This window comes from Labeo rohita, chromosome 12 (genome assembly GCF_022985175.1).
Source record: "Labeo rohita strain BAU-BD-2019 chromosome 12, IGBB_LRoh.1.0, whole genome shotgun sequence".
Classification (NCBI taxonomy): domain Eukaryota; kingdom Metazoa; phylum Chordata; class Actinopteri; order Cypriniformes; family Cyprinidae; genus Labeo; species Labeo rohita.
Window position 1 is genome coordinate 14,669,000 of NC_066880.1, and position 14,374 is coordinate 14,683,373.

At 36.8% G+C, this 14,374-nt stretch overlaps 1 protein-coding gene across 6 annotated transcripts in view; it reads right to left on the reverse strand.

Annotated features, from left to right (window-relative positions):
* mta3 (metastasis associated 1 family, member 3) overlaps positions 1–14,374 on the reverse strand; it is a 43,894-nt gene that overhangs the window by 1,040 nt on the left and 28,480 nt on the right. For 3 of the 6 annotated variants that reach the window (XM_051124053.1, XM_051124055.1, XM_051124052.1), the window contains 5 exons: positions 13,250–13,472; positions 9,317–9,409; positions 9,059–9,241; positions 5,967–5,998; positions 4,839–4,963 (listed from right to left, as the gene is read on the reverse strand). In XM_051124053.1, the coding sequence (XP_050980010.1) occupies positions 4,839–4,963; positions 5,967–5,998; positions 9,059–9,241; positions 9,317–9,409; positions 13,250–13,472 (656 nt within the window). Of the gene's footprint in view, positions 1–1,953; positions 1,974–4,838; positions 4,964–5,966; positions 5,999–9,058; positions 9,242–9,316; positions 9,410–13,249; positions 13,473–14,374 lie in introns of those variants that run through there. The other 3 variants (XM_051124057.1, XM_051124056.1, XM_051124058.1) reach the window with 3 other exon arrangements.

Below are 14,374 nucleotides of genomic sequence, written 5' to 3' on the forward strand. Positions count from 1 at the left end.
ATTTAACAATACACAATAGGTACTTTTTAGTTATTATTTGTGACTGAGCTGGATAAAAGCATGTCATTTTTACGATAACTGATATCAAGGTATAAGAACAAAAATACCTTCTTATTTTTCCTGAAAGCTAATTTAACACAATTGGTAGTTTATCGCATTTTGGCATTTTTGCAATTAAATACAATAAAATAAATACAGTACACTACCATCCAAAAGTCTGGGTTCAGTAAGGCTGATTTTTCTAAATAAATAAATAAATAAATAATTTTATTTTGTAACATCAAAAATTTCAACTAAATACTGTTCTTTTGAACATTATATTTATTAAAGCATACTAAAAAAGCTTTCCAGAAAAATATTGAACAACTGTGTTCAACATTGATAATAATAATAATAATAATAATGTTTCTTGAGCAGCAAAACAGCATATTAGAATGATTTCTGAAGGATCATGTGACGCTGAAAACTGGAGTAATGATGCTAAAAATTAAGCTTTGCCATTACATTTGATCAAAAATACAGAAATATTGTGAAATATTACAATTTAAGGCAATCATTTTGTATTTTTTTTTTCTCTTATAAAATGTAATTTAGCAGACTTGTTAAGCATAAAGGACTTTTTTCAAAAACACTTTTGAATGGTAGTGTATTAATTATGAAATATTTTTATATATCTTACTGAATATATATTTTTAAATGTTCATTAAAGTAAAACTTTGACTAGAAGGAGTCACTGCGATAATTTAGAATGCAAGTATCATTGAATCTCCTGTGTTGCGCAATAATTTGTGCGCAACCGGATATTTCTAAAATATTGTGACACACAAAGAACATGCTTTATCATATTTTGCAAGCTTTGCAATCTGAAGAGAGAATGATCACACTTGCATACAAAATATCAAGAAAGTTGAATTTCGGTTTCCTGTGTGCATCAGAGTAAAATTGCATTCAGCTCGGTATGTTGCAGACATAAGAGGATGTATTTATTAAGCAATATTCCATAAATCAACAAAGCTTAGTGACATAAATAATGTTCTATTCATGATCAGGTCTATATAGCAAAGAGAGAAATGAAAGAATCGCCTGGGTCTAATGTTCATGCAAAATGAATGAGGCCGACAGGCATCCACAGGGGACAGCCCTGAGATTAGATTGGCCGAAATGAAAGAACCGTTAACTGGGTCTCGAACAACAAATGCATGATGATGTTTTTAAAATGTGCTGTGTACGTGTGCTTGCACTTATAGCATGTGTTTGCTTTATTAATCACACGACATTAACACAAATGCTCATATTCATTCATTACCAGCACAAAGCCTCAATGTAACTATGATTAGGTTGCATGCTTTTGCACTAATGGATTTGATTAGCTCTTTGCAAAGCAACAGCAAACCTTTAACACTACAAATATATTTTACAAATCTATTTTAACATCAACTCAAACAGAGTGCCATTTCAGCGAGAGAGACTCCTGACAGTCTGGTGTAAACCTGTTAGAGAACCAGGCTGAGTCCCAGACCAGATCCCATTTGTCTCTGGGTCTCCTGCCTAGTTAAAGGCTAATCTTTCAGAGCAGGGGCACTAAATTTAGCCTAGCATCCGCTCCAGCGCTGGAGGCCATGGGGAGCTGTGCAAGTCATGGCTCATATGGATGTGGCTGTAATGGAGAGGCATTTTTCTTCGAGCTCCAGCTCACATCTACTTCTCAATGCCAAAGATATTAAAACCAAACCCCTTGCTGCTGTGGATGAATTATTATGACTATCTGACTTCTATCTGTCTGATCTACATTAAGCATAAAAGCACATTTTGCAGGTTGAGGTGTCAAAAGCCACCAGAAAGGCAGAGTGTGAAAGTTAATTGAATGTCTCTTTTGGTCATACATTTCATACATTTTGCAAGACTCCACAGGTAATGTGGTTTAGGCTTTGTGTATGGTGCGTGTGATCTTACCATGTTCAGGTGTCTAACAGCTGCAGCAACAAAACGAGACAAGCAAACAGTCACTAAAAAGTAGTCAAAAACATTTTGATCCATGAAACAACAGGGCAAATCATGTGTCCAATTCCCCCTGCTCAAAATAACATCTTTGTTTGTAATTCATGTGAATAAACTTTAGTGTAATTTGAATCTAACTAGAACTTCAGAAACATTTCACATCCAGTCTGTACTTTAAGCTCAGTGCAAACAGGGATGTCATTAGCATTGCGGATGTGTTAAATTCATGCAGTCTTGCATAGTTGGTAAAAAGTGAGCCATTAGTGTCTGCAGCTCTTAATCCTTTTATATTTCATTTCAGTTGGCTGAGAATTAACAGCAAATAAGTTAATCCTTTCATCATAATACTGCAGAATGATGGAGTATGGCTGTGGAAACCATCTCCTGTCTAAATAACACTGCCGAACAATTCTACTGATAAATGTTGCTATGACTCTACATTGGTAGAAGGAAATAAAAAAGCACATTCACAAAGGTCTGCATAAGGTAGTGAGACAAGTACACTGGCAATCAAAAGTTTGGACACCACTACTCATTTCTAATTATTTCATAAACCAAACAAACAAACAAAACAAACAAAAAAAAGACTAAACGAAACTAAACAAAACAAAACACAAAACAAGCAAAGCAATACGAAACAAAACAAAAACAATAAATAAATTGAAAAAAAAAACAAGACAAAAAAAGAAGTTAGCAAAATTGAAATAACTAATGGAAGTATAGGATAATGTAATAAACAAAATAAAATTATAAAACAAAACAAGGAAAATGAAATGAAACAAAAAAAAAGTAAAGCAAAGCAAAGCAAAGCTACTTAAAATACAATAATCAAAGCAATGTAAAACAAAACAAAACAAGCAAAGCAATGCAAAACAACAAAAAAGCAAAATAAAACAAAGAAAAGGCAAAACAAAACAAAAAATACAAGTAAAGTGAAACAACGAACAAGTGAAACGAAACAAAATGAAAAACGAAGGCAAAGCAATGCGAAACAAAACAAGTGAAATGAAACAAAACAAAAAAATCAAAGCAAACCAATGTGAAACAAGCAAAGCAAAGCAATTCAAAACAAAACAAGAAAAACAATGTGAAACCAAACAAAACAAGCAAAGCAATGTGAAACAAAACAAGTGAAATGAAACAAAAAGCAAAGCAAAGTAATATGTAACAAAACAAAGCAAAATGCAAAAAACAAAAGGAAATCAAAGTGAAACAAAACATAAACAAAGTGAAACAACAAACAAGCGAAACGAAACGAAACAAAACAAAAAATAAAAGCACAAAAAACGAACAAAGCAAACAAAACAAAACAAAACAAAAAAAATCGGAAAACAAAGCAATGCGAAACAAAACAAGTGAGATGAAACAAAACAAACTACCAAAGCAATGCGAAACGAAAGTAATGCCAAAAAAAAAAACAAGTGAAATGAAACAAAAGAAAAACAAAAGCAAAGTAATGCAAAACAAAACAAAAAATAAAACATGTAAAGTGAATCAAAACAAGCAAAGCAAAACAAAGTAAAACAAAACAAGCAAAGCGAAACAACAAAAATAGGAAAGCAAAGCAATGCAAAATAAAACAAACAAAACAACACAAGCAAAGCGAAACAAAAAAACAAAACACAACAACAATAAAACAAGCAAAGCAAATGTGAAACAAAAAATAAATAAATAAAACAAGCAAAATGAAAAAAACAAGCAAAACAAAACAAGCAAAGCGAAACCAAACAAAAAAAGGGAAAGCAGTGCAAAACAAAATAAAAGCGAAGCAATGTGAAACAAGAAAAAAAAAAAAAACAATGCGAAAAAAATTAAACAAAAAGCAAAGCAATGCGAAACAAAACAAGTGAAACAAAACAAAAAACCAAAGCAAAGCAATGCAATGAAACAAAACAAGCAAAGCGAATGCAAAACAAAACAAAACATACAAACAAAAACAATAAATAAATAAATACAAAAAGAAAAGACAAAAGAACAAAAATAAAATCAGGTGGCAAAACTGAAATAACTAATGGAAGTATGGGGTTTATGTAATAACCAATAAACAAATAAATCCTATATTTTATATAATGTAAAAAATGCTAATTTTTTTCAAAATTACAAAAAATGACAATTTGTCTACAAAGCTATTTTCAAGCATCCAAGCATTTAAGGTTTTAGGATCATGAGAATCCTAAAAATTTCAACAACAACAAAAAAACTCCTGTGTGTTCAAACTTTTGACTGGCAGTGTATGTGTGTTTGTGAAGCGTTAAGTTACCTGTGGAGTCTCATCTCTCTGGATTAAAACTAACCTCAATCTGCATCAAAAATCATTCTTTTTCATTTGTCTCTCCATGCCACCACAGATTAATGGGATCATGGGTATTGTTAATTATAGGATCTTTGTTATTGAAAAATTGTCCCTGACATCCGAGATTGACTCGCCCATTTCCTGCACTGACAACTCCGGCTTAGACCCTCTTACCCGCCACTGTCACTGAGTATGACCAATGCAGTAATTACACGTGTGCCAATCCTGTCACCAAGATCAGTCACTCTTGGCTGAAGGTTGACTCAAAATGAAGGAAACTTAATCAGATGTGTCATGCCATCTCAGGGGATAATCTCTGCAGGTGCCAATCATGGAAGAACAAGGTAAGGGCTGCTTTTTGACATGGAGTGTGTCTGCCCTGCTGTTTTCTATTAAATTTGTCTCTAGGCTCTATGTACAAGCCTGAGTAAAGCTAACCAAACGAGAACACACCAGAGTGTATTTCAGTGTGAACAAGGCACAACAAGTTTGGGTTTTTGAAGAATGCGATGCCATGAGAAATAGACAGCGAGGTTGGTTTGCACACCTCGTCTCTCGGGAAACCAGGAAGAAGCTGTCATCGGGAGCATCGATCCAGTTGGGTCGTCTTTTACGGAGCATCAGGCCACTGCCACGAAGGCTGGAGGCACCGGTGCTGCTTCCGTTATGCTGCTGAAAGAGGGAAGGCATGGGCATTTTAAAAATTTTCACTTCTCAATGTTAATGCACACTTGCAAAACTCTTGAAAAAGAGTTACTATGTGCCCTCAGAGGACTTCAGTTTTCATTTCATAGTGAACATAAAACATTTGATAGATGCCTGGAAGCTGGAAGCTCAAAAGTCTCAAAAGCAATAAATTTAAAAAAAAAAAAAAAAAATATATATATATATATATATATATATATATATATATATATATATATATATATATATAAACATAAGGAAAAAATACATTTAATAAATAATGGATAAAAAAATAAAGATAATTATAGTTAAATTAATCAACATTTCATTTGCTTGCGTTTTAAGCAGTCGTGTAATAAACAATCATTTACTGATGGCTGTTTATTATTATAACCTTGTTGGTGTTTCTCACTAACTTAGTTACTTCCCAAAATACAAACTTTTAATGAATTTTAAATCACAAGATGCACAAAGAAAGTCTTAATAACAAAGCAATTTTCTTATATTGGTGTCCTAGGTTGAAACTCAGCCTGGAACCTATGCATTTGTTTGGTCCCACTAGATGCAAATAATATCTGTAGAGATAAACAACTGAAACAATAAAGCAACTTTTAATCTTACTGGGTTTCAGAAATGACAGGCCAAAAATGAGGTGAAGATCCATCCACTGTATTTACATTATTCATTTCATGGATAAACACACAGTGAGTGCCTTTGTGTTTGTTTTGCTGTCTCTCACTTCTCATTTCCATTTCAACTGGTTGCAATAATCTGTGGGAAACCTTTGAGGCCGGAGATTGAAGCTGTCACCTGAACCAATTCACAGTATCTGCATTTGAATATGTTATAAGATGGAATCTCGCTCTCTCAGCATCACAGATGCCAGGAAGTTACTGTCTTCCAGTCTGATGAAAGGACACTAATAATATATGAGACCTTCCCGCTTTAGTCTAAAGCAGGGATATCAGTAAATCAAGTCATTGTTACTTACCAGAATGGGTCCCACAATATGAGCTGGATTTTCTACAATAAAAAAGAGGTGTGTAGTAAGAAATAAGCATGTTATAATGTCCATCACTGATATTTATACTCGCAAAAATAAAGGTTCTTTATACTAGAAAAAGGTTCTTTAGATGTTTAGAAATTCTTTAAAATATTCTTTTCACCAAGAAAAAAGAAGCAACTTTTATTTTATAGCGTTAACACTCTTAAAGCAGACATCGGAGGCAAATTCACTTTTGCATGGTGTTTGCATATAAATGTCTTAGCAGTGTGTGGACACAACCACCCTACAATGATAAAAGTCCATTCACTTTTTTTAATCCCCCAAAAACCTAAATCTCAATTACCATATTGGATTTTCTGAGCAGTATTACTTCATTTTTGCTCAAGCCCCGCCCATAACTGCTGATAGACTGACCCATTAGCATATTTAGCCAACTGTACGCTGACCGCCATTTCTCCATACTTGAGCAGCTGTAGCGACAACGTCACGGAAGCAATGCAGGTGCTTTGCATTTGGATGTAAAAGTGAACATAAGAGTCTTCATTTTCGTCCGACACCAGAAACACTGACAGGGTTGCCAGGTTTTCACAGCAAGAACCACCCAATTGCTACTCAAAACTTGCCCAATTGCATTTCGAGGGGGGTTCCCCATTAAAAATCTTAATCCGGGGGGTAAAATACTTTTTTTTAGTCTGGGTTCCCCTGGTACAGTTAGAATTCCAGGGACTAAATATAACATTATTGGGCAACAGTGTCAAAGTAGCCCAATTCCGCGGGAAAACTGCGGACTTGGCAACACTGGCCACTGAGGACGGTGTGGATTAGTTTCATTTTTGATTGTAAGGCTCCACCAAATACACAAAAAACAGATGAGAGGGGTGGGGTGGATAGTAGCTCATTATCATTTAAAGAGACATGCACCAAAATGGCTTGCTGTGAACAAAGCTGTTTTTGATAAGGTAAAAATTGTTTTTTTAGACAACCATTGAGGTATTTTAACCGAAGTATGTTGCAGACATTTCATGAAGATGCTAAAGAATCATATCAACTTGTAGAAAATGAGCATCCGATGTCCCCTTTAAAGGGAACCCCGGGTATTAAGACTTGTATGGCTTAATATAAAGTAAAGGATGTCACTTACTGAAATTCATAGGAAAAAAATCAATGAAAGACTTACGTTATTTTAAGATCCATATCTTTTATACATATTTTGGACTACGGGGGGCGCCATAATTTAGATGACGTGAAATGGTTGCACTCTACTTATCTACTGGCACTACCTGTTGCCATTTTTACTACAATACAACTCAGAATACACAACTTGGAAAATAAAATACTGATACGATGAGCACAGCTGAAAGAGCTTACAGGTGGCGATGGATATACGTAGGGCCTAAAACTAACTTTTTGCCACACCTGCCAATGGCCGGTGACATGAGAAAATTTACCAGACAAAATTTTTTTTTAACGACCATTAAACTATTTTTGCAAAAATAGGTTGTTACTTTAATTATGTGCATTTATGGTGTAATTATCACATTCGAGTCAATCCATGTTTATATGTTAATATGTTATATAACAATGAACTGTCACTTTAATTCAGCGAGTCCACCACAGCAAAACAGACTCGGTGCGGAAACAATCGCTGTACTGGAACACGCTGCCGGACCACAACCGTGTGGAGTGTGAACGCTCAAATCGCACGGCAAAAAAAAATATGCACGGCAAAGGAGTATGTGTGAAACAGGCATACAGTATCAAATACAAGCCAATCTCTCTTTTATCCATGAAAAACCACCTCTCGCTAAAACACCGAGAACCGTCATGACTTTATGATGTTTGCTCATCATGTTTCCGTTCCGTTCCAGCGTAACCCCGGGTATGTGTCGCCACATTCTCGGGTTATAAAGAATAAAGAAGGATAAAGTTAAGATTCCGAAATAAAGCAGCAATATTTTCTCAGTTAATAGTTTTTAAAACCTTGTTTATGTTGCCATCACACTGCTCTGAGCTTATCTGCCCGTTTGTATCCTATTATTTGATTCGTTCTTGTCCCTTATGACAAAACAGCTGACCAGTCACCATGATTTTGTCTTCGGAAAATATAATTTTATTGGCTGTTGCATTGCACTGTTGTAATTCACAAAAGTTTTACCCGCCAACTGGCGACTGACATGGTTACATATACTCGCCAACGCTGATTTTTACTCGCATTTGGCTCTTGGCGAGTGTTCATTTTAGGCCCTGGATATAAGCATAGGCTTAAAACAAATGACACACCATCGATTTTCCCCCACAAGGAGTCTAAACGTTCCCGGATATTTAGTGAAACCCACACTGAGAAACTCATTCAGTGGCTGTGGCGGCATGACAAGCGTTGGCATGTTTACATTCTGTCAGGATGCCATCTAAGGTTTCTGGTCTCTGTTGTTTGTAAGCTCTTTCAATAGCTGTGGTTTACTATAAGCCTCGAAGACATCAGGGATAAAATGGAGAGAACAAAAACGCAGGTCTTTAGGAAGTTTTATTTGTCCACAGGCAGTAGGAAAAGCAGTTAAGACTTAAATCACTTCTTGTTGCCCTCTTCGACTGAATATTACAACCAAAAGCCGCACGTGGCCTCTTATCAGTATTTTATTTTCTGACTTGTGTATTTTGAGTTGTGTTGAGAAGAAGAAAAAAAAAAAAAAAAAAAAAAAAAAAAGCAATAGGGCCAGTAGCTCACAGAGTGCAATCATGTGATGTCAATGAAATAACGCCACCCCTATAATCCAAAATATGTATAAAACGATATGAATTTTTTAAATAACATAAATCTTTCATGGGTTATCTACTAGATATTTCAGTAACTGACACCATTTATGTTATATTAAGCCATACAAGCCTAATACCCCAGGTTCCCTTTAATATTAAAGGCTCTTTTAATTATCAACATGTTTTTCACACTAAGAAAGACAATGGTTCTTTTAACTGTTTACTGAAAGGAAGCAAAAATGACCTGTCATCACTCTAAAAAAAAAAAACTTGTTTGGAACCTTTATTTTTAAGAACGCTATGTGTTTTAACTCTAAACCCACCTTGTCCTGCAGCGCTGGCCCTCCTCTCTGCAGATTCAACTCTGCTGTGGTGATGGTAGCTTCGTTTTCCCAACATGCCGTGTTGGCCATGGCTGGGAAGAGAGGAAAGTAGGCGCCGTGGGGGCTGCACCTGTAGGCCAGGGGTGCGATGAGGTCGCTGGACGTGAGTTGCTGGACGAGTCTCTGAAATGACAGAATATTCACTGTGATGTGATAGTTAAAGCTCAGTTGAGACATTTCCAGTGTTGTGTGGCTCACCAAGATACTGCAAGATGCTGGTCAGGGTGCTCCTCGGGGAAGATTTGGGCTTCATAGGTCGCCCTGTCATGCCCTCTGACACCCGGATCATGTCTATTCATCGACCAGCAGTACAGAACAGACAAACGGAGATAGAAGCAAGTCAAAGAGCAAGAAAGAGACATTCACACTTAGACACCAACATGAACAGGCCGGCTTGATGGATGTTGCGGCGAAACGCCAAGTTCACCAACCCTGCGGTGACTAATCTTTACGACCGGACAACAATTTTCATGGGAGCAGCAAGCAGAGTCAAATCTCATTTGCTGCTCGGTTCGTTCTTTAGGCCCTAGTGAGCATATTTCTTCCCAGTGAACTCCAGAACATTGATCTGACCACAGTGAACCCATTTAAAATCACTCCAACTTTCTTTAGTTCGTTTTAAAATTCATTAAAACTCCAGAGGAGTCGGAAGTTGTTTAAAGCCGCTCTCTTCAGGCAGTTCTTCTTGTTGGCTTGGCAAACCTGGAGAGAAGGTGTCTTGAAGATGTACCGATATAACTTCAATTCATTACCTTTTCAACAATATATCGAATGTGGAGAAAGAAAAAAAAAAACATTGCTGAACTGGGTGATGCATTATCTACTGACACAAAATCCATTCTTTAAATTGAACAAATCTGTGCCTTGGGGAAGTGCTGAAATAGCACTTTCTCTGACTTTTATGTGTGTGTAACAAACTGTTTTCTTCACCTCGGAATCCTCGTGATTGCAAATGTGTCTTATTAAACTCCCATGATTCATAGCGTCATCTGTATGTCACATTTCCAAGTACTAAACCTGATTATTCCATGATTTTCATGCACAATCTCTGATGGGCAGGCAAGATGTTGAACATAACCTAGTTAGCCAGCATGTTGAATGAGGTTGGAAAGAGGAAAACAAATGCGATGTTGCATTCACAGCGGCTTCTTATGAGTGTGTGCATGTAAACAAGTCATGAAGGCGAGGCAGGAGCCGATGGAGCTCATGCTGTCGGAGATTTCACATGATTGCCGCTCTGCTCGGCTTGTCGGTGTGCGTGCAACAGAGTGATGGACAGGTACACGAGACACATGAAACTACAAGGACTCAGAGAGGATGGTTTCAGCCATGGTTTTATTTGTGTTTTGGTTGCCCACAAGACATTCACACAAAGAAAAATAAAAGAGAGAGACAAACCAAAGAGCATGCTGCCCCCACCCGGGTCCCTCGTGCTTCAGGACACAAATGTCAGAACAACTTCTTATGGCTGGGGATACATACAGACGTGTTTGGGGTGGAGACAGAGGTGGAATGGAAGCACAGAATGGAACTTTCGCATTATGGGAGGGAGGGGGCGATGCAAAACCGAGTGGAAAAACTTTTGATTGGACAGACGCAGAGCAGGTGATTGGCTCTCTTTCCCTGTAAAACTGACCTATTTACAAATGCCTTCGGCTGCCTTTAGAGCAAAGCCTGGCCATGATCTGTAACCTCATCTTTGGGTTTGTTTAAAAGCGTGTTGCATATTTGGGGATTTTTATGATTCATCTTTCCCTTTCATTCCAACTTGATGTTTTATTAATTAACATCCACTCATATGCGCTCTATGACAAATAATAAATCAGTAACCAATTAAGAACCCCAAAACATTAATTATTGCCATCATTACAGATCCTTCCCTTTAAAAAACACTGGCCTTGGGCCATTTCTCTTTTCTGTGCCAACACGACACTTCCCAAGACACAAAGTCCTAATCAATTACCGCCATTGATCAACTTCCTCAGCATTTTAAACTGGCGTTTTTAGAAAAATTACAGACTAGTATACAAACTCTTAAGAGAACAAACTTAAGTTTAAATACCAGAACAACAAACACATTAGGGAATTTCTGTCTACCCTTGTTCCAGCTTGCATCTCATTAATTAGATCATAAAATCCACCAAAATTAGACTGATAGTCCATCATCCTTGCATTACTGAAAAGCACAAAAGAAGAGTTGCTTGTTAACTAACACTTCATCATCTCATTACATACATGCATACCTCTGAACAACCCGTCAATGTTAGCTACCGAATGATTGGTTGCACATGTAATAGCAGTTCAATTAGCTATTCCACGAAATACTTCATGAATTATTGTTTTGTAAAGCAATCTGTTATAGTAAAATTAAGACATATTCTTCCCTTAGAGACATTAAGGTTCTCCTGGGTACAATCAGTGATGAAACTGTCTGTATTCAAGAGTGGAAGCGACAACAATTAAAGCGCACATACACTAACCGACAATCCACACTCAGGAGGTGCATATTTCCATACATTTTCCTGACAGGGACAGTATTTCAACTATAAATCTTGGCACACACATTATGATTTTGTACTTTCTTCTGTTGATGTGACAAATTCTCCTAATAATTCAATAAAAACCTATTGCACATTTTATGAAGGGTAAATAAGGGAAAATTTTAAAAGGCCAAAGCAAAAAGGAAAAACATATGTGACCCTGGACCACAAAACCAGTCATAAGACTCCATTTTTTTAAATAAATAAGCTTTCCACTGATGTATGGTCTGTTAGGTTAGGACAACATTTGGCCGAGATACAACTATTTGAAAATCTGATCTGATGGTGCAAAAAAATCTAAATATTGAGAAAGTTGTCCAAATGGAGTTCTTTGCAATGCATATTACTAAACAAAAATTAAGTTTTGAAATATTTACGGTAGGAAAATTACAAAATATCTTTATGCATTAATATCCTATTGACTTTTGGCATAAAAGAAACATTTTGACCCATACAATGTATTTTTGGCTATTGCTACAAATGTACCCATGTTACTTAAGATTGGTTTTGTGGTCCAGGGTCACATATGTTGAATGTGTATCCTAGTACTAATTGTACTATGTTTAGATTTGATAAAGCAGCTGTGGATATATTATCTTAAATTCAACTAAATATTTAAAGAAAGATCCCAGATTGGCATTAGAGTGTTTGTTCTGTGCAAAATCAAAGAGATCCTTCTGCCTGAACCAACTGTACTGAAAACGTCCCAACACCGCAACCTAGTGTCATTCACTCTTCACTTTAAAGACCAGTCTAAGAGTGACTATTCACAAATGTACAGTATTTACACACAAAATATGTATACATTTTTAACTTTACTCACTAAATCCAACTCTGAGACCAAATTTAGTCTTTGAATACACAAAAATATATCCCATCCCCTTCAATAGTAGTGACAATTGCATTAAAACACTATAAAAGGAGTGTACGGAATGAGATTTAGGGGGAAAAAAAGGAGAGACTTTCAGTAAGACCAAGACAAAAAAAATAAAAACATGTAACTAACTAAACAGTACCCCTAGTCATTTTAGTACATCAGTGTGCAAAATATAGCTTTCTTTAGGCGAAGTCTTTCAAGTCTCTCTTTGAAGCTTTTAATAAATATAAGGCTCAGACTATGATATGCATTTCAAGTATAATTACAAAGTACGGTGAAGCAAGCATAATAGGGCATCTATTAAGTCTTTGTGTGTGTGATGTGTGCATACAAAACTCTCTTCAACAAACTGAGAGAAGTGCTAAAAAATGTGCTTATGTTCATTAAACAACATCATAAATCCCAAAATCAAACAAACGTGGGGGGAAAAGTGAACTTGAACTGAAAAGATGATTGAAACGCAAAATATGGAGGACAGGCAGTCTTTATTGGAAATGGGGTGGGGAGAATACAAAACCCAAAATAAAATATAATAACAATAATTATAATTATAATAATAAAAACAGTACAAGACAGAAGATGGAGGGGAGGAATGACAGCAAGATGTGGACAGGTGTGGTCGGGGAACAGAGCGGGTGGGACAGTGTGGGTGGGTGGGTGGGTGGGTGTGTGTTTGCACGCGAGGCTGAAGTTAGGAATTTAAAGAGCTCTTACACTCCGCCTTTATGGCACCACAGTTAATGGGCACAAAGGGGCGGCGCGCGGCCCGGCGCAGCCTGATGAGATCACGGCACATGTGACGCGCCAGCTTGGTGAGGCGCGTGGCCTGCAGGAGGAACGCCTGCTTAGTCTTCATGGAGGATTTGGGGCTGCCGCTGTTCCTTATAGGAACCATGTGGGAAGACTGACGGGCGCCATGGCCACGAGAACGCATCTCCTGTGGAGAGACAGACAATGAAGGAAGTTAAAGATTGACGTAGAAAAAAAACAATGGAAATACAACCAAAAATATAGTTGCAAGCAGCGATTACTAGGGTTCAAGCGCTTTAAGGCTTTTAAGCACAGATAAAAAAAGACATTATTTAGCAAGCTTATTACCACCTAAATCAATTGTTTAAAACGTATTTTTAAATCCAGATAATTTACCATAAAAATATTGTTTTTTAACAGTTATGACTGTTATAGCACCAGCTGTGGTCTGATCTCCTTAAAACTTTACACGCTTGTTTAGAAATCACCTGTCCAGGTGTTCAGCAGGTTTTATGAAGTTTTGAGCTTTCCTTTAGGATTTATAGGATTTGGGGTAAATTTCAACATTTTTTCATAATTATTGACCTAGAGAGCCTAGAGAATTGTACTGCAGTGTTTTTTTCCCAGATTGTAAGGAATTTTTGTATTTAAGTTGTAAGGAATGAGGAGTTCTATTGTATGATACGAATATTGCGCATATGCGCAAAAAACCATGTACAATCACAGTTACGCCCTTGAAAAATGCGATATCATCCCTCCCAATGGGCATTTTCTTTTAAATTTCTCTCGGACCTTCGGGGCCGCGAGTCGAACAGGCCCACCAAGTTTTGTTCCGATCAGTCTCCATTAACCATGTCTAACAGGTGCTCAAAATTCATTGGCCGATGGCAGCCATGTTTTTCGAGATACGCAAATGTCCTTGTAGACGCTTGTGGCACTTTGGACCAGGCCGGAGCTCATCGATTTTCATGTTTATAAGATGAATGGTTGCACAGTTATAGCCATTATGTTTTTCCCTTATCGTGCCACTAAGTGGGCAAGCTCTGTAATTTTTTCCCCCCTGTGACCTCAGATTGAGCATAAATGTTC